Below are 19599 nucleotides of genomic sequence, written 5' to 3'. Positions count from 1 at the left end.
CCGACCCCCGTGGGGTTGGGGGGGCCGTGGGAGGCGGTCGCGGGGGGAGTGGGGGCGGCCGGAGGGCGTGGCTGGGGAGGGGAACACGCCGCGGGACGCGCGGGCCGGACGGGCGTGTGCTGCGCGTGCACAGCGGTCCCGCGGGGTGATCTCGGCCGCGCGGGCGTGTGCACGCGTGGGCAGGGCGGTGCCCGCCCGGGCGCGGCCGCCTTGGCCGGGCTCCTCGCGCCGGCCCCCACGCGTGCGCAGGCGCGCGGCCAGCGCGAGCGCCAGAGGGAGCCTGCGGGCGTGTCCGGGCGCGCGCCGGGCCCTTGCACAGCCCCTGCGTGCACCAATCCACGCGTGAACACACACACACCCCCACACACACCCCGCGCCCCCCACCATAGAGTTGCCCTCCCGTCGGCCAGGGCGGCCCTCCGGCCTCAGCCCCGCCCCCGCCCGCGCGGCCGTTGCCAGGGCAGCGGGGGGGGGGGAAACGGACGTTGCCATGGCGACGGCCGGCGGCCGCCGCGGAGCGGGATGGTGAGCGCGGCCTGTCCCGGTGCACCGGGCCCGGCCCGGCCCCTCCGCGCCGCTTCCCCGGGGTCCCCGGTCACAGCCCCTCTGTCCCCGCAGCCCGCCCGCAGCCAGTCCCGGTGCCGGCGCAGGAGGAGGGCCCGCAGCGCGGCGGCGGATGAGATGGTGCTCAGGGAGGGCCAGGTGAGGAGGACGGGATGCCGGGGGGCACCGCCGCCTGCACCGGGTGGCCGGGACCAGCCCCGTCCCGCCCCGGGCACCGCGATGCCGGGGCACCTCACTCCCGGGCACCCCCCGGGCAAGGGAGCTCCCGGTGCCTCGGCCCCTCGCCCCTCTCTGCCGGGCTTCATCCCGCCCTGCTCGCACCGGCTCGCTTGCCACAGGCTCTTCACTGTGTCCCTCTTCACAGTCCCTGTTTTCCAAAACTCCCCACGCCCTGCCGCCTCTTGTGCTAATTCCTTGCCCCGCTGTGGGAGCCCAATGCTCCGTCCCTTCCAGGAGGGTGCAAAACCCAGCGTGCCAAGGGCTGCCTGTGCCGCCGTCCTCCTTGGCGGCTGTATGCTTCCACTTTTCACAGGGTAATTAGTTAATTAGTGAGACAAACGAGGCTCAGGAGGTGAGGCACCCAGATAGAGGAGTGGAGCCTGTGTTACAGGGTCTGTACGTTAGCGGTTAGTTCATGTGGGCTATGGAGAGAGTCCTTGGAGCGGGGGTTGGAAGCTTCCAGAGCAGCTCATTACCAACATATTTAGATTTTCATCAGGGAGCTATGAAATCAGTCCCCCTGGAGACAAGGCAGAATTGCAGCAGGTCTCTGACCTCCTGGCTGGATGCCCTGGCCACTGAAAGAGGAGATAAACAGAGAGCAACAGCTCTTTCCTCTCCCGTCTTGTAAGGAAAAGGCTTGCTTCCTCCATGCTTGTCCCTTGGCTGCCCCTGGCTCCCACAGAAGAGCCCAGGGGAGAGCTGCAGCTGCTGTCGCCGAGGTGGACGATGTCATTTTCCAAGCAAGGGTGGTGTTTTGGACATCCTTTCCCCACTGCTGCTTCCCCACCTCCTTTATCAACTCTCCCAGGTGTTCTTCCTGCGGCAGGTTGGATTTATGGCTGCCACCGTTGGCTTCCCCTACCCTTTGTGTCGTCTTTGACACAGATCAAGGTACAAGGGCCAGGCTGGACACTGCTGGAGTTTAGTCCATCTCGTGCTCACCGTCTCTTCAGCTGATAAAACGTTGGGGGTATCTCTGTCAGGGCTGTGGTGGGCAGGTGGCTGCCACGAGGGGACTGCGCTGTGTTCGAGGCACTTGTCCCTCCATGGGGGTGTGTGTTTGTGCCTGTCATTTCCTCTCCTGGGTCTTATCGCCTGAAATAAATCTGTCTGAAGAAAACCCTTTGGCTTTTCAGAGGAGAGGAAGGAAGTGTGTAATGAGGATTACCTCCACTCCCAACTGGAGGCTGTGTGGACAGTTTGCCTTGTGGGGCAGGAGGTTGGGAGCGCTCCCAGCAAGTGACCTGCTCTGGAGCTGCTGGGTCCGTGTGCCTCGGACACCCTGCAAGCTGAGGAGCCCCCGGCAGGTTTCCGACCTGTTATCTCGGAGGCCTTCGAGGCAGTTAGATAACAGTGTCGTAACACTCATATGGTTGTTAATCGAATTCCCTGAGATTGATTGAGGTCTAGTCTAAGGAGTTCTCCTGGCTTTGGGGACAATATGCGGGCTGGCTGCTATGAATAACACTATTATCTTTGTTTGCACGGGTGTTTCGATGCCAAACCCTTTAATTCAACAACTCACACCTGGGGCCCACAGTGACTGGGAAGCTGCTCTGGTATCTGCTGTGCTGGGCTGTGGGACACCCTGTGGTTTGGGGCCATCAGACCCATACAATGGAAATATTACCAGCAGCAAGTTCCCAGGGAACTGCTCGGTGCCTGGCTGGCTGTAGAATTTGTTCCAGCAGGTGCTTAGGATTTTAAAGCTGAACTAGTAAATAAAAGGCTAAGGGAAGCCACACATCTGTGTGTACCTTAGATTAGCTTTTGTGGTTCCCTGACTGGGGTGAGGATTTTGCTGGGATGCCTACACTGTGGTTGGGCTCAGGGAAGTGACCCTGGGCTTAGGAAGCCGAACCTGCTGTGCTGGGCTCGGGTCTCCTGGCTGGGGACTGTCCCACTCAGCTGCTTGGAGGTTTGCTCTGCAGACCGGTGCCTGCTCTGAAATGCTTCTTGCTGTGCGATTGTCAGCAGCCTCAGCAGAGCTTCACCTCGGGGCGGACGGGACACCTGTTCCTGCTAATAGAAGACCCTGCAGCCTGATCAGAGGTTCTTGTGGGATGGCCCTATCGTGTGTTTGGGACATCCCTCAGCTGCTTCCACCCCTCTGGGGGTGACCACTGCCCACCCTGCCTGGATAGGATGTGGAGCGGGGTCCCTGAATCACCCCGCAACCGGGTGATGCTTCACTAGATGGCAGTCTCAGCTCAAGCACCAGTCCAGGCTCTGCTGGGAGGACTGGTTTCTGCCCAGTACTGAATGACAGTTGATTGCCCCACAAGGCCAGACCTCAAGCTGTTCCTGCTTCTCCCTCCTCAGGACACCCCCTGCCAGCTCCCAGTGGTTTTGGGTCAGTCTGGGTTGGTTTCCACACAGTTTCTCCTGAGTCCATGGGGCTCAGCAGGACAGAGGTACTGGTGGGCATGGTGAGGAGTGGGGCAGGGGGCAGCTGCCATCAGCTCAAGGTAGCTGAGATGGTGCTTGAGCGTTAGTGAGGTCCTTCCCTGAGCAAGCAGCTATCAGCCCATTGTTTACTTCAGATCTGGGTGAGAGACTGACACCCAGATTTTTATAGTAAAACCAAAGCTATAGAGGTATTTTTGGTTCTCCCCATGTCCTCATCAGGCCTTTGGAACTGGGGCTGCTGAGGCAAAAACCCTTCCCGTGCCCAGACATCACTGGTCTTGGTGGTGCGAGGTGCTGTTTGTCAGAGCTCAGGGGAACTGTGGCCTCTTGTGCCTAGAGCACCTCTGTGCCCAGGATCCAGGGGCAGAGAGCTAGACACAGGCCAGTGACAGGAAAGCCGGAGTAAACGCTGTCCTTTCTTGCAGAGCCTGCAGCCATCGTGCTCCAACAGCCCCGTCGTGATCCTTCGAGATGTGCAGACTGCCCCGAAAGCGTCACCCACTGGCGAGCACAAGCCCAAGACCACCCGTCTCATCACCAAGGACTTGATCCGTGACCTCGTGTAAGTCTGTGCCCAAGTGGCAGCTCTGAGGAGCTTTTGGGGTCCTGCATGTCTGTCACAGCACTGTTTTGGTGCACAGAGCTTGTCTCACAGTTTACCGAGATGTCTTGGGGGAGGAGGGATGGGCAGCAGCGCTCCAATACACCTGGCTTGGTTAGCAATGCGGCCAGCAAGTGCTGAGCACTGAGCATTTTACAGGGGCACTGAATCATCATAAGAACCAGTAAAAAGCAACATAAAATCTTCTCAGCAGCCAGAAAAGCTCTTTTGGAGCTGAACAGCCCCCCAGGGTGGTACCTGCACCCCATCACGTATCCTGTGCCCCAATACCAAAAAGCCCCATGTGAGAACGGCAGTGGTGTGTCACCCACACACCAGGAGCAGGGACATTTTATAAGCAAGGCTGAACTGTAAGAACCCTGGCCCTAATTACTACACATCGTTAAAAGCCTGAAGCACATAGACAAGAATAGGGCCATTATCCCGGCCAGCTCCAATTTAGCCTAATTTTGACCTCCCTAAATTTTCCTTGTAGTTGTCGTTCTGTGCAAGGTTCATCTTTGCTTCCTGTTTTGAACCTCCATGTAATGCTCTTACACCCCATAAAACGTGACATCCGCCCTGCGGGTGGTTTGGGTTTGGGTTTTGTGGACAGTAAAATGGTACAGAGATACTGGTTCAGGCTTTTGAGACTGGTACTTGATTTTATACTTTCACATTCTTCTTTGACCCTGCTACCGAAAGCTGTGGGCCAATTTGCAGATGTGTCGCACAGCCTCAGCTCCAGCTGAAGCTAATGGAAACTGTTTGTGCTGGTTTAATTCCTGAAAATCAGGCCCTAGACATCCCAGGCTGGTCACCCAAACACTGGGACAACTAAAGCAGTGGCCACTGTATCATTAAATTTATTAGTGCCGTTGTGACCATTAGCCATTCTTTAAAGCGTCCTGGAATCCGATGCTGTGATGCAGCTCTCGAACGATCATTATGTAGGTATCTGTTCATATTCACAAGGGTGGATGAAAGGTGACACACAATAATAATGAGTAAATTCTTAGTCCTGAACATCTTCAAAGTGCTCTATGCATTTGGTTAATATATGCTCCTACACCACACGCGTCACCATGGTATCTGAGTAATACAAAGAGTAATTAACTCCTTACAACTCCCCTGGAAAGCAGCCCTGTATTATTATCCACATTTTTACAAGTGGGGAAATGGGGGCACCAAGAGCTTCAGTGATTTCCTCTAAACCACAGCGTGAGTCACAGGCAAAATTCGTGGTGGCAGTGTCCTGCAGAGCCAGGGTGACGGCTGGAGGGACACCTGCCAGCGCTGGGAGGGGAGAGGGTGCTCCGTGTTTGGGCAGCACAGCATTTCCTCGACTTGTGCCAGCTGGATTCCCGGGGCAGCAGAGCCAAAGCCGAGCCGTGCTGTGCAGATCTGGAGCCTGAGCAGGCTGAGTGTCATTAAACAGAGTGAAAAGGCAGCTTCTGCTCCCCAAAATCTGTCCGCATGGAACAGAGGTTTTGATCCGGCATGCAGAAGCAGTGACAGTCAGTCGGAGGTGGGGGTGGGCAGGGATGAGCAGCGTGTCCCGCTGAAAAAGGGGTGAGAGCAGTGGTCAAAATTTTCCCAAACGAGAGCTGGGAAAGTCAAGTTGGACTGAAATACTTTCAACATTTTTTTTTATTGGGGCTGACTAGGCCCATGCTGAATGTTTTGACGTTTTCCCGGGAGGCCCCTGGCCACCCTGCCGAGCATCCTGTCACCTGAGCATCACAGCCTGGAGTCACTTTCACTGCACCTTCTGTTTCTTCCTCCCTCTGACCAGGAGAGTCGGGCCCTCACAGCTCGAGCGCTTCCTGCATTGCTTGTGGGTGACTCCCGGTGGTGGAGCCGCTCCTGCCGCCCCCGGTGTGGGCAGCCCAGGGAGGTCAGCAGGAATAGAAGGAGCTGTCGGAGACTCCGTGCCACTGACTGCCCTCTCTCTGTGCCCTGCTCCCCGTACCACCAGCATCCCTGCAGAGAACCCAGCAGCATCCCTCATTATCGGTCGGGAGGATTTCCAGCGCATTAAAGAAGCAGCTCGAGTCCTGACCAAGGAGGAGCGTGAGGCCAAGCTGGCAGCCCTCAAAGCGGAGACAGAAGCAGTTCTCGTAGGCATTTCCCCTCCTGCCCCTTCTTTCCCTGCTTGCTGGCAGGTCTCAGGCTGCAGGTGGAGGTGGGTGCACCCAGGTAGAGCCAACCTTGTGGGTCAGAGACACACCAGCTGGGGCTGTTCCTGGAGCTCTGCTCAGTGGCCACCACCTTCATCCCTCTTTCACCCATGTTTCGGTATGCCGGGACAGCATGCAAGGGAGGCAGCACAGCTGTGTGTCTTGAGTCTCCTCTGATCCCCAGCCCAGCAAGGGCTGTGCAGGATCCCTGGGTTTTCCTGCTGCATGAGTGGGGAAGGAATCCCATGCTGGTTGTTTGGCTAGCCTGTGGTGACCCTGGAGACTGTGATGAAGCCGCTGTGCTGCATTTCTGCTACCCTGCAACAGGAGCGGGGTTGTCTTAATAGGGACGTAGGAAAGGGCTACCCAGCTCCCGTACCAGGGCTGGCGGAGCCCGCTGTGCCCCTCGGCTCCATTCCAAGGGCGCGGTGCAGTGGAGTGTGCCCCTCGTTAGCCAGGCTGCCCCACACCACCCTCGGGCAGGGTCAGCCTTGCAGGGCTGCCCCGGGAGGGTGTCCGGCTCTCGGCCGCCCTGCCTGTCCCCACAGGAGGCAGTGAGCGAGCGCAAGAACCTGGCGAAGCAAAAGGCCATCCGGCAGCAGCAGGTGGGGAAGCTGAGCGAGCTGGAGGAGGCGGCGCAGGAGCGGGCCCAATACCTGCTGCAGCGGGCGAGCAGGATGCGCATGGAGCAGGAGGACGAGATCAAGGAGTTCAGCGAGGTAGGGCCAGGGCTCCTCGGCATCACCCGGCACCCCAGGACTTCCTGACAGCGTTAAGACCTGCCTGAGCTGCCTGCTCAGACAGGCTGCTGAGAGCCCCCGGGAGCGGCTCTAGACCTAAACCCCGCTCTGCTTGTTGGTACTCAGGGTCTTCCTCTCCTTCCTTTTTCCCCCTCCTCCTCTGTGTGTCTGTCCCTGCTGCCACTGCCAAGTCTGGCTCAGAGACCAGGGAGACCTGTTGTCCCCACAGCTGGTCCTCGGTGCCAAGTGCCACATGATCCGTGACACGCAGATCCTCGAGAAGCAGCTCATCGCGAAAGAGCTGGAGGAAGAAGAGAAGCGCCTGGCCAACATGATGGAGGTGGAGAGGAAGAAAGCCAACGAGATGCAGGAGGAACTGGAGCGCAGGAGGAAGCAGGAGCTGATCAGGTTTGCAGAAGGCTCCCTCTTCCCCGCAGAGGCATTCATCCTCTTCCCAGGCCGTGTGCCGGAGCTAGGGTAATCTCCAGCCACCAGCTTCACACCACAGCAAGCCTCCCAGTCGCTGCGGCTGGACCGGGCAGCATGAGGCAGCAGACACACCACCTGGTGTCTGTGCTGGCATTTCTCCTTCTGGGAGTGGGATGGAGACAGAAGGAACCCTTCTGCTCTCTACTTTGCAGAGGGAGGCAGGAGCTTGTGAAGCAGATGGAGCAGAATGCGGAGGAGCGGGCTCTGAGAGCCGTGCAACGGGACCAGGAGGCACAGGAGGTGCTGGAGTACCTGGAGCGGCTGAAGATGGAGGACCTGAAGGTGCGACCAGTGACCTGCTGGGGAGCAGGGGGGGCTGGAGTTAGATTGTCACCTTCTTGTAAGGGTGACCCGGTGCTAGGTAAGTCAGACATAGTGTGTGGAGACAACAGCTGGCAGAATTAAAGTCTCTTGAGGAAGCTGAGGCATCCTCAGAAAATGACCCTAGCCACTGAGCCCTCCCTCATCCTGAGCGCGCTGCTGGGCCCTCCAGAAGGCACACAGGGAGGAGAAGAGGGAGCACTTTGTGCTGCAGTGCTTGTCCTGTCACCCTTGGACCCTCTGCATGGTTTTCAGGACTTGGAGCGGAGACAGGAGCAACAGAAGAAAATCCAGGCTGAGATTAAACGCATCAACGATGAGAACCAGAGGCTCAAGGAGGAGCAGCGGGAGCAGGAGAGGATGGCAGATGAGCGGGTGCTCGAGTACCAGAGGCAGAAAATGGTAACAGGACTGAGCGTATGTGGCACTGGCACGGGTTTAGCAGGCAGCAGAGGTGCTGCAGGGAGCTGTCACAAGGCTCTGTCCCACACAGAAGCGTGAGGCCGAGTTCGAAGCTGAGCAGGAGAGAATCCGTTGGGAGAAGGAGAAGGAGACAGCACGCTTGAGGGCCATGCAGGAGAGGGCCCAGGACCACCAGGCAGAGCAGGTGAGCAGCTTGCTGACATGCTATGTGCTCCCATGCTGGCTCACTTGCCCCTTTCCTCATCACTGCCCCAGCAAAGTGGGAGCTCCTCTCGGTGTGGTGGGTCTACTGGGGCATTGCAGGTCTGGACCAGCACCTGGAGACAGATGATACCCTGGAGCAGTGCTGGCCATGGCACTGGAAGAGAGGCAAAATCACACTGAAGTGCTTCCATACCTCTCCTCCTGAGGGGGGGTGTGCCTCCATGACCCCCCAGTGTCACCATTCTCCCCTTCGGCAGGATGCGCTGAGGGCCAAGCGCAGCCAAGAGGCTGCTGAGCGAGAGTGGCGGCGCAAGGAGAAGGAGGCGGCACAGAAGAAGGCTGAGATGGAGCAGATGCTGAAGCAGAGCCGCCTGGAGCAGATTGCTCAGCGGGAGCACAGCATGGCCGTGCAGGCGCAGCAGGACCGCCACGAGTTCGAGAGGATCCTCAGGTGAGAGGGACGGTGCTAGGGGCTCACCGGTGAGATGGCCGGATGCCTCTCTGCGAAACGGGGCTGAGGAATGGGTGACGCAGTGGCAGGGGTCTGCTGGAACGTGGCCTTTCATCTGCCCCGAGCTCTCCCGCAGGGCTCAGCAAGAGAAGATGGAGAAGGAGAAGGTGGAGGAAGCGCAGAGGGCAGGTCTGCGGCTCGCCCATGCTAACGACGTCCGGTGCCAGATGCGGGAGCGTCAGCAGCAGCTAGCGCAGGAGCGGGTGGCTGCCTTCGAGGAGTGCCAGCGGCTGGAGGAGGAGGCCCGCCAGCGCAGCCAGCGCATCACCCAGCTCAAGCAACAGAAGATGCAGGAGCTCAGGTGATGTGCTGCCAGAGGCCACTTAATTCCCTGCTTCCCGGCACATCCCTAAGTCCTTTCTGGCTTCCTACCATCTCCTGACCCCTGGGACACCTCACAGGTTCCTCTGCATCCTCATCAAACAGGACCCGTTCTGGGGCCACGGTCCTAAAGCTGGTCTCCGGTGTAGCACAGGGTGCCTGATGATTTCTTTCCTCTGCAGAGCTGCTGGCATCCCCGAGAAGTATTGTGCCCAGGTGGAGCGGAAGGCCCTGAGCCTAACAAGTGCAGCCCCTGGCCAGGCTCAGCCCCATGAGGAGCAGAGCTCCAGTTTCCCAGTGACTTAGAGGGTTCCATTTTCTTAGGCTGAGTTTTCTATGAACAAAGATGTTTATGGAGCAGACAGTGTCTTTCATCCTTCTCTTGCTTCAGGTTTGCGGGCCAGGAGTTGCCCTTGGGGCTGGAGTAGCCCAAAGGCTTGTTGTCCAAGCTGCCCCACTCACGGGACAGAGGTCGGCCCTTGCCTGTCTCCCCACATGCACTGGGAGAGAGCTGGCAGGGGCGGCCCGTGTCCTTGGAGGGGCCAGGACCATCCCCAGGTCCTTGGCACAGCTCGGTGTGTCCCAGCCTACGCGGGGTGGCTCAGGTAGGGTCCCCATCAGCCAGGCATGCTCTTTTCCACACACAGAGCCCTGGCCCCGGCTGTGCACAGCTGCATCAGCCCTGGTAGTGCCACCTTCTCACCGAGGTGTCACCTCCGGGCCCTGCTGCGGCAGCCTTCTTCAGGGGCAAAGCAAAGAGACCAGAGCATGATGCAAACATTTAAAATCCATTTGGATAGGGACTGGCAGCTTCAGAGGGCTGGGATCCTGTAGGAGTGGCTCTGATTAATTGTCAGAGCAGCTGAAAAATAAGGATTGCTGGGAAAGGCAAGACTGCCCAGGGCAGGGGGACAACTTGGAGGACTCTGCTGTGAGCCCTGAGTCTCCTCCAGGCTGGGTAAACGGGACAAAGCGCCACTGTCTCTTGTTACTCCTTCCTTGTCCCTTCTCCAGCTGCTGTGTGTCCCCTGGGTGTGACAGGGCCAGGCACTGTGCCACCCCTCCCAGGGCACGGGCTGAAACGTGGCACTGGCTCTGCAGGGCATCTGCCACCTCAGACCAGACCCTGAGCGAGCCCCCGCAGGGACGCTGGGGGCCTTGGCACCTGTGCCTGACCCACTGAGCATCTGTGGTGCTCAGTGCCAGGCTCAGCTGTCCATCCCCTGTGGCCACAGGCCAGCTGTGTCACTCTCGGTCACCGCCTCGGCCGGGCAGTCACAGCCGGGCTCAGCCCAGAGGGTTTTGAAGCCACCGCGGGGGCTGTGACCACCAGCAGGCCACCAGCCAGGGTGGAGCGGCTTCCCCACCCTTCCTGCGTGAGCGGGGCTCCCGGGGCCGAGGAATGCAGGAGTCACCGGGCCAGGGAGCCAGCACCGTGCCGGCTGGGAGCCCTGAGCCGTGGTGAGCCACGGCCCCGTCACGGCGGGAACGGCCCCGGCAGACGACACCCCTCGCCGCGTCGGTGCTGCCCCGGGGCCAGGCTGCGAACAGAGGCCCCAAAATCACAGACGCGGCGAAGCACGTGCTGGGTTCAGCCCCAGTTGCCAGCACGAGGCCAGTAAGGGTTAACTGGCAGCGGTGAGCTCAGCTTGGGGCCAGTAAATGGAGCAGCTCTTGGCCCCGGGGAGTGTTTGGGACCAGCTGGGCGGTGCTGCCGAGCTGGCTAGGGCAGTGATGTGGAAAGCACCAGCACGGCGGAGCTGTGCCGCGGGGCAGTGCACAGACCAGCCGGACATGGGGCCTGGGCCTGAGCCTGCCCCACAGCATCAGCGCGGCCCAGTGTGGGGCTCAGCCCCTCCGCGGGACAGGGAGAGTGCTTCATGGCTGGGGCTCCCCACGGGGCTCAGCGTCTCCAGGGTGGCCCCCAGCACCACCTCCACAGAGCATCCCTGCCCCGACTCCTCCGTCCAGTGCTGAGCATCCCTGTCCCCAGTGTTCCGTCCAGTGCTGAGCATCCCTGTCTCTAACTCCTCCACCCTCTACAGAGCATCCCTGTCCCCAGTTCCTGCCCTCAGATCCCAGCAGGTTTCAGCCCCTTTCTTCCTCCCTTCCCACTGCCACAGCCTCCTCCAGCTGCACCGCTTGTCCCCTCCACTGTGCGGAACGTGGCCTGGGATGTGCAGCCCCTGTTGCGGCCATGCCACAGTGTCCCCATGCAGTGAGCCATGGCTTGGAACACCAGCCAGGTTTCTGCACTGTATTTCATCAGTGCCACCAGCACCAGCATGGGCTTGGTGGGTGCTGTGGTCCCCACATGGTTGCAGCATCGCTGTGTCCGCTCACTGAGGGGGCAGGACCGGAGGAGGGATCTGCAGGAGCTTAAGCCCATGGTCAAACCACACCTTTAAGCTCTTCCAATTGCCCTGAGTCCTGCCCCAAGAACAAAATCCTTTTGGGACCTGCGTGGGGCCAACTGGCACTTCCAAGCAGCTTCAGTGCTTGGTCATGCTTGGGGTGCTGCTGCAGGGTCCCAGGCAGCCTTTTCCCACCAGCCACACTCAGTCCGACAGTGGCCACACCAGGGTACCAGCCACCGGACACCACAGGGTCCAGGATCCCCCCGATCCCGGCTCCGCTGCTCCGGGTGCCCCAGGATGTGCTGGTGCCCCCTGCCCACGCTGCCTGCAATGGTCCCCTGCCTGGGCTTAACTGGATGGGAGCCCATACCATGGTGATGCTTAATTACTGGGTAGGGAGTGGAGCAGGGCGGCATCGCTCACGCACAGCTTGGAGCCACTCAGTCATCCCAAAGGCATCCGCCCCACAGGGAGGAGCATCCCAGCCCAGCATGTAAAAGCAGCCCCGCGCGGCCGGCTGCCTTGTCGCCTCGGAGCCTCCTCCACTCCCGCTCTTCCTCACCGCCCGGCACGGCTGCAGCGTCATGGCAGGGCACGGCGCCAGCCTGCTCCTGCTCCTGGGTCTCATGCCAGGTAGGCGCTGACGGATCCCTGCACCTGGACCCTCTCCTGCAACTATGCTACCAAGGATGGATGGGTCCCTGCCCAGCCACAGGACCCCCTTCAGGGTGCCAGAGGCACCCAATGGTCAGCAGAGCACCTGCAGCCAGGGCTAGTCCTGCCCTGACACCCGTCTGTGTTGGCCAGAGCCAAGAGGGTGCCATGTCCCATTGTCCCCGATGCAGCTTCACAGGACCCAGATGGTGCCAACCCTGATGGGTGCTTAACCCCACCAGGACACCCAGCCCCTGCGGGTGCCTGACCCCAGCAGATGGGTTCCTGTCCTGCTCCCCATCGGTCAGGTGCTGCAGGACGCGGGGTCGGGTTACACTGGGGCACAGGTTCGGCGTGCTTCCCGGCCGGTGCGATGGGTGCTATTCTCTCCCCAGCTCTCCTCCTGGCTGTCAGGATCAACAGCAAGGGCCGGGAGGTGCTGTACCTGGCCAAGGGTGACTCGGTGAAGCTGGGATGCCCCTACGTCCTCGAGCCTGAAGACAACGGTCCCCAGGGTGTGGGCATCGAGTGGATCCAGATCACACCCGAGCGGACTGGCCCGGAGAATGTGGTGAGTGTCACTTGCCCCAGAAGCTGCCATCCCACCATGCAGGCAGGGCAGGCAAGACAGGCAGGGCAGGGATAGATCAGATGGAGCCCAGACAAGCACGCAAAGCCAGGCAGGACAGGCAAGGTCTGGCAGGACAAGGAAGGAAGGACCAGGCAGGGCAGCGAAGGACCAGGCAGGGCTTGGAAGGTCCAGACAAAACCCAGCAGAGCAGGCAGGACAGGCAAGGTCTGGAAGGGCAAGGGAAGGTGCAGGTAGGGCAGGCAGAGACAGGCAGGGTCTGTGAGTGCTGGGCTGGGAAGGACCAGTCAGGGTAGGCAGAGCCGGGCAGGCACCGGGCAGTGCATTTCCCTCCCCCGCTGGCAGCTCCGGGTTCCCCCACCTGGACCAGCCCTGACCAGTCTCCCCACTTGCTCCTCCCCAGTTCCTGTCCTACCATGACCACCACGTCAATTACGGCAGCGGCTCAGGGCTGCAGGACCGGGTGGCCTTTGTGCAGAACGACCCCAGCCAGTACGACGCTTCCATCCGCCTGGCTGACCTGCAGGTCTCTGACACTGGCACCTACCAGTGCCGGGTGAAGAAAAACACTGTGGCCGTGCATGAGGTCATCGTCACTGTGCAAGGTGAGCCCCCTGCCCCCCCCAACACACACACACTCCTGTGGCCCCCTCCCGGGTGGCCCCCGCTGGCCCTGGCACTGAGTGTGTCCCTCTCCCTGCAGAGAAACCAGCCACTCCACAGTGCTGGACCGAGGGGGAGCTGACAGAGGGGAGCAGCCTCCTGCTGCGGTGCTACAGCCGCGGGGGAACCTCCCCGCTCGCCTACCAGTGGGCCAAGCTGGCCGATGGCTACGGCGGGGGACGCCTGCCCTCTGGCACCATCCAAGGTGGGTGCTGGCGGGGCTGCGCCCACCCAGGGTGCTTCCCTGGGGGGGTGCAGGAGATGCTCATGGGTACTGTGTCCCTGTCTCTGAGTGCACCTAGGTACATGAGTGTCAGCGTGCACCTGTGTTCACGTGTGTTCTTGCCTGCATGTGCCCTTGTTCACATGTGCCCACGTCTGTGTGAGCCTGTGTCCCTGCACACCCATGTCCAAGGTGGGGGGATGCTGGCAGGGGTGGCGCAGTGGGACTGATGGGGCTGTCTCTCCCCACTGTAGGACGTGCTCCTGGCGACCTGATAATCCGTAGCCTCTCGGAGGTGCACGCCGGCATCTACCAGTGCCGCGTCACCAACCGTGTGGGCTACTCCATCTGCCAGCTCAACCTCAACCTTGCGACAAGTGAGTGCCACGGCGGCGGGGGGGACAGCACGGGCAGGGTGCTGCCAGGGGCCGGCTCTGCGTCTCAGGGTGACACCGGGGGCATGGCGACCAGTGGGCAGTCGGCGGGGAGGCCAGCGGTGACAGGCTATGCTCCCGCGGCAGGAGGAAGGCAAGCTGGCATCATCGTGGGCTCCATCCTGGGCTCCCTCCTGCTCCTCAGCCTGCTCGGGCTCCTTATCTGGGCACTGATCTGCCGCTACCGCCGGAAGGAATGCCAGCGGACATGCAGTGACTGCAGGTGAGGGGCACGGGAGCAGGGGACAGGCACGGGGCCAGCAGGCATTGGCAGATGCCACTGGGCACCGACAGGCATTGCTGGGTATTACTGGAGACTGATGGGCACTGCTGGGTGCCACTGGGGGCCGATGGGCACCCATGGGCACTGCTGGGTGCCACTGGGGGCCGATGGGCACCCATGGGCACTGCTGGGTGCCACCAGGCACTGATGGCCACCGTGGGTCACCTACGGGTACCGCCAGAAAAGGACAGGGACTAACAGGCACCAATGTGTGGCACTGGGTGCTGTTAGGTACCACTGGGAACTGCCAGGTCCCAATGGATCCCGGTGAGCACTGGTGGGTGCCATCAGTTGCTGATGGGTGTGGAGGGCACCGATGGGTACCAACGGGTGCTGACGGGTTCCACCAGGCAGTGATAGTAACCAGTGGGGTGCCAACGGGTGCCACTGGGCACTGCCGAGCATCCACAGGCACCAAGGCGTGCCACCGGGCACCGATGGGTGCCGATGGGTGCCACTGGGCACGGCCGAGCACTGACGGGTGCCGCCGGGGCTCCCCTCTGCCCGCAGGAGCAGCACAGGCGGCACCATGACCCGCACCTGCAACGTCTGTGCCCACAGCTACTCGCCCCACGGCATCAGCTACATGCAGTGCCAGCACGGCGACGGCGACGAGCGAGCAGCCGCCCTCATGTGCAACGAGGGCATCCGGCACCAGGTCGCCTGCCCGGCGCTGTAACCCCCCGCCTGCTCCGCGCCCACCCCTGCTCCACGGGGGGAGCAACTGCGAGCCCAGCGCCGGCAGCACCGCCGGGATCCGGCGCGAAGCAGCACAGGGCTGCGCTGCCGGGGCTCGCCGTGCAAATTGAAGTCAGGAATCCAGCTCCCTCCTCCCCCTCGAAACAGCCCCAGCTTCCAGCTAACTTCGTTTGGGTTCATCAGTCTGTTTTGTTGGTTTTTCTTTTTTTTTTTTTTTTGGCCCCTTTTTTTGTATGTCCCCCCCCAGCCACAGCCCAGCTCTCGGGGCAGCTCCCAGCCCCGCTCCTGGAGGCATCCCTCGCTCGTGCAGCAATATTTATTTCTCTCTGGCCCATCCCCTTGGCATCGAGCAGGGACGCAGCAGCCCCAAATCGCCCAAACTGGCTGCCCGGTTGCCTCCCGCCTCTGGCCCGGCGCTACTAGCGCCTCCGCATTGGCTTTAGCAATTGGGTGTTATTCGAGACGAGACGCCATTGGCACCAGGATTTGCAGTTTGGAACAAGAAAAAATGAAAAGAATTAAACTAAAGTGAAATCAGCGCTGTCCTGTCATGTCTCGCCCGTCTCTGGGCAGGTCCCGGGTGGTCGGCAGCACCACCTGACGGGGCAGTGGAGGGAAGCTCCTCCTGGGACGGGTCCCAGCACGCCAGGGCAGCGTCAGGACTCCTGGCAGTGCCCACCCTGCCGTCCTTGTGCGGACGCTGCTGACACGAACCCCATCACCCATGGGTGCCTCCTGGGGCTGCTGCCCGGGCAGCCGGATGGGACGCGGGGCGAGCTGGGACGTGCTGGGACACTGTCACCCAGGGCCTGGCAGGGGAGGGGCGTGGGACACAACCCCCAAGCACCCCCCACAGCGGGGGGGCAGTGAGACCCTCAAACAGGGAGCGAGGGCAGCCCCAAATGGCAAAGCTGCCCAGACCTGGGGTGCCCTAACCCCAACAGTAATCCTAACCCAGCCCGACTCTCACCCTGGCGCCGACCCTAACCCAGCAATAACGCCTACCCCAACCCCAGTAACCCCTAACCTTAACCCTGACCCCAGTAACCCCTAACCTTAACCCCAACCCCAGTAACCCCTAACCTTAACCCTGACCCCAGTAACCCCTAACCTTAACCCTGACCCCAACCCGCACCCCAGCACCCACCCTAACCCACACGTCAGTCCTCGCCCTCACGTTCACCCCAACCCAGGCGCTAATCCAGTCCCAACTGCTAACCCTGACCCTAGCCCACGGCGGCCCCGGGGATGGGCAGGGGGTCCCACGGCCGGGGGCTGCCCCGGGCCCACGGGCTCAGCCTTAACGCGACCCCCCGCAGACACCGGCCCCGCCCCCTCACCCCGGCCCCGGCCCCGGCCCCGCCCCCGGCCCCGCCCCCTCGCCGCCACCGCTCCCGTCTCGGACACCGGGCTCGCCGGCCCCCGTGCGACCACGCCCACCCCGCGTCCTGGCCACGCCCCCCTGAGCGTAGGGCCCGTCGCGGCCGCCAGGGGGCGCGCGCGGCGCGAGCTGACGTGGGGCGGTTGCCGGGAGACGGCGCGCGGGGCGCGATGGCGGCTCGCTACGGCGCGGGGCAGGTGGAGCGGGGGGAGCGGCCGGACCCCGGGCCCCGGCCCCGGCCCCGGCCCCGGTCCCACCGGCCCCGCTCTCCCCGCAGTACGAGGACGCCTTCAGCTCCCACCGCCTGCAGAACTGGAGCGTGGCCCGGCCCGGCCGGCAGGTACCCCCCGACCGGACCCCTCCCAGCCCCGGCCCGGACCCTCGGGATCCCCTCAGCTCAGGGCCAGACCCCTCCCGGGACCCCCAGAACCCCCCGGGACCCCCCTCAGCTCTAGCCTAGACCTCCCCGAGACCCCCCCCCGCCCCAGCCTGGGCCATTGAGACCCCTCGAATCCCCTCAGCTCTGCACCGGACCCTCCTTGGGACCTTCCTCAACCCCAGCCGGGACCCCCAGGAACGCCCACAACCTCCTTCAGTCCCAGCCTAGACCCCTGGAATCCCCCAAGGCGCCCCCCAGCCCAAGACTGGAGCCCCAGGGCCCACCCTCGGCATTGGTCCAGACCCCTGGGAGCCCTCCAGATCCAGCCTGGGACACCCCTTCTGTCCCATCCCGGACCCTAGGGACTCCCCTCAACTCTGGCCCAGACCGGGACCCTCCCCCCCAGTCTCTGACCCCCGCTTAGGCCTCCCAGCCCCGGCCTGTACCCCAGGGACCCCCACCCACACCCCCAATGCCCGCTCCCCCAGCACCCCTCGCTGCGGAAGGGCTGCACGACGATCGTCACTGATGACCGGGGGCACCTGCTCCCCACCGTTCCCTGCTCCCAGGTGAGCCTGACCCACAGGAGGGGGTGGAGGGGGCAGCTGTTGCCCCTCACCTGCACCGGGGGTCCCTGGTGCCCCAAAATCCTTGCCAGGCCCCGCTCTGCTCCCCCTCTTCCTCCCAGGCCTCCCCGTGGGGCACGTTTGTGGGGACCTGGGAGATGCCGCCGAGGATTCCCCCAGCCAGGCTGGACCTGACCTCCCGCTCGGCCGCCGCTGCCGCACGGCTCCTTGACTGGGTCCACCAACCCACCACCCTGACGGGCGCCTGCAATGGCCTCCGGACGGCAGTCACCGGGAGGGTAGGTGACCCTGTCTGGGGGTCCGGGGACAGCGCCCGTGGGGGCTCCAGTGTGGGCTGCTGACAGGCTCCATCTCCCAGAGGGGGCAGCTTCATGAGCTGGCACGAATCATGGTGGTCCCCATTCTGCAGGAGAGGGCTTCCAGGGCTGGGGACGGCCCACAAGCAGGTTTCAGGGGTGTTTCGTACAGCGAGGCAGCTCCCAGCGCTTGGGCCAGCACCTCCCCTTGCTCTAGGGGTGGGGCTCCCTCCACTTCACCCCAAATCCAGGCTGGTCTCCCTGGTGCTGGCAGGGTGCCCTGGCTGCAGTGCCGGCAGGAGGAGCTCGCAAGCCACTTCTCCCAGAGAAAAGCATCCAAGAATAGGGGCTTTCCTGATGTGGAGGGGTTCTTGGAGCCCCCAGGACACCATTTCCATTCCCTGATTTTCCCTGGGGACCACAGCAACGGTGCCTCATCCCTGGGCAGACCAGCACCTGCCCCAGGTACTGTGGTGAGCCCAGTACAGAGCCCGGCCCTACAGCAAACCCCTCGGCAGCAGCCAGGACTGACCCAGACCCACCTGCCCCAGCATTTCTATCCAGTCCATTTGCCCCCTGCTGCCCTCCTGTTCCCATCTTTGCACTGTGAGCATAGTGCACATCTTCCTCACGCAGCCCCAGGAGCCTCGGTTGGACACACAAACCTCCAAGGAGCCTTCCTGGAGGAGCAGTCAGGCACCCAGCGAGGGCATCCAGCCCTCTGGGGCACCGCTGGAGGAGCCGCCCAGCCCCAGAGCAGGAGCCACCCGGGAGCCTGGCTGCACAGAGGTCTGGCTGAAGGCAGACACATCCCCAGAGCTCCCAGCTTCATCCCATCCTTGCTCCTGGCAGGCCCAGCGTGACAGACAAGCCCCACGCTCCCACCAGCCTGCTGGGACAGACTTCCAATGCAGGGACGACGGCCAGCCCAAAATCCCAGCCTTGAGCCACCCTGCTCTGAGGGAGGCCAGCCCTCGGCTAGCCACCCCGCTGCAGGTCTCTGCTCCCAGCTGGGGGGGGCCTGCAGAGGCTGAGCCTGGGGAGGGTACATCCCCCAGGCTCAGGGCATCACCTCGTGCAGGACAGGGAGAGGCCAGTCCCCGAGGAAGCGCCGCAGGCATGAGAGGCAGGCAGCTGTCTCGCACCAGGCTCTGAGCTGGCTTTGCTCTCCTCCATTCCCCTTCCGGCATCTCCCCCAAACCATCCACCCCTTCCGACAAGCAGACAAACAGAAAACACCTTCCTACCCCCAAGGGGGAGGAAGTGGGAATGTGTTAAAGCCTGAGCAAGGCCAACACTGGGGCAGCACTACATGGCCTGCACTGGGGTTCTCATGGCAACTGGAAAAATACAGGGTTTATAAAAAAAAAAAAAAAAAATCCTGTTTGGTTTTGGCATCTCAGGGCAGAGCCCCAGGTGGGCCTGGGCTGCATGAGTGTGTGCGGTGCTTTGGTGTCAGACATGGTGCCCTCTCTTGGGCTGTATCTCGGCTCGTCCCGTTTAATAGTGCCTTGTGCTGGAAATGTGGAACCAGGAGCAGGCCTGGAGCCGCTCAGGGCTCACCCAGCCTCCCCCCATGCCGAGCAGCAGAAACCCCACCACTGCAGGCTGCTTTCACCCATTTCTCAACTGGGCTCTGGGAGGGTGGGGGTGCAAAGCAGGTCCAGCTTTGTTTCCCACCTGGCCCAGCCATGGGGCACTGCTGCCAGCCCCCTGCCACTGCTCACGAAAGGGAAATAGTCTGTGAAGAGCAGCTGAGAGACACAGCAAAGTCTAACTTTGTTAGCAGCTGGCACACACCACAGAATAGCTCATTAGCGAGCAGAAGTGGATTCCAAATAAAAGCCATTTCAGCAACTGCAGGAAGTAATTGGTTCAAAGCTAAAATACATTCATTTTTCACGCAGGAGCTCTCTCCTGCTGGGGCATGCAGCTACACTAAATAGGATTCAGCAGTGTCTTCTCTCTCTGCCACACTTGACAGCAGAGTTTTCCCTCCTTCATGATTTCTCATCTCCAAGGCTCTGCGTCCCCTCAGAGCCGAGACTCTGCTAATTAAAGGAGTAGCA

At 61.9% G+C, this 19599-nt stretch overlaps 3 protein-coding genes across 6 annotated transcripts; all 3 read left to right on the top strand.

Moving 5' to 3' along the window:
* Positions 1-493: 493 nt before the first annotated feature.
* Positions 494-9347, top strand: LOC122152404 (cilia- and flagella-associated protein 45-like). 3 transcript variants are annotated; one of them, XM_042785682.1, is made up of 12 exons: positions 498-525; positions 619-702; positions 3621-3757; positions 5592-5916; positions 6525-6695; positions 6946-7124; positions 7358-7487; positions 7782-7928; positions 8020-8133; positions 8411-8604; positions 8741-8965; positions 9168-9347. In XM_042785682.1, the coding sequence occupies exons 1-12, from the start codon at positions 523-525 to the stop codon at positions 9289-9291; spliced, it is 1833 nt and encodes a 610-aa protein (XP_042641616.1). In that variant the 5' UTR covers positions 498-522; the 3' UTR covers positions 9292-9347. The 3 variants fall into 3 exon arrangements, with proteins under 3 accessions (XP_042641617.1, XP_042641615.1, XP_042641616.1); XM_042785683.1 differs by having other exon boundaries at positions 494-702; positions 5775-5916; XM_042785681.1 differs by having other exon boundaries at positions 494-702.
* A 2507-nt stretch (positions 9348-11854) lies between these two features.
* VSIG8 (V-set and immunoglobulin domain containing 8) lies at positions 11855-15424 on the top strand. Of its 2 annotated transcripts, none has more exons than XM_042784809.1 (7): positions 11855-11975; positions 12392-12567; positions 12989-13190; positions 13289-13453; positions 13726-13848; positions 13993-14128; positions 14750-15424. In XM_042784809.1, exons 1-7 carry the CDS (start codon positions 11927-11929, stop codon positions 14865-14867), a joined length of 969 nt encoding a protein of 322 aa, XP_042640743.1. In that variant the 5' UTR covers positions 11855-11926; the 3' UTR covers positions 14868-15424. The 2 variants fall into 2 exon arrangements, with proteins under 2 accessions (XP_042640743.1, XP_042640742.1); XM_042784808.1 differs by having other exon boundaries at positions 11856-11975; positions 14699-15424.
* Positions 15425-16380: 956 nt separating this feature from the next.
* Positions 16381-18927, top strand: LOC116964875 (protein Flattop). Its single transcript, XM_042784822.1, has 5 exons — positions 16381-16465; positions 16546-16608; positions 17136-17216; positions 17336-17512; positions 18167-18927. The coding sequence occupies exons 1-5, from the start codon at positions 16439-16441 to the stop codon at positions 18683-18685; spliced, it is 867 nt and encodes a 288-aa protein (XP_042640756.1). The 5' UTR covers positions 16381-16438; the 3' UTR covers positions 18686-18927.
* The last annotated feature ends 672 nt before the right edge of the window (positions 18928-19599 follow it).

Source organism: Tyto alba, unplaced genomic scaffold (assembly GCF_018691265.1).
Source record: "Tyto alba isolate M040663 unplaced genomic scaffold, T.alba_DEE_v4.0 Super-Scaffold_8, whole genome shotgun sequence".
Lineage (NCBI taxonomy): Eukaryota > Metazoa > Chordata > Aves > Strigiformes > Tytonidae > Tyto > Tyto alba.
The sequence above is the reverse complement of the archived record's forward strand: the minus strand, read 5'-3'. Positions and strand labels throughout refer to the sequence as shown.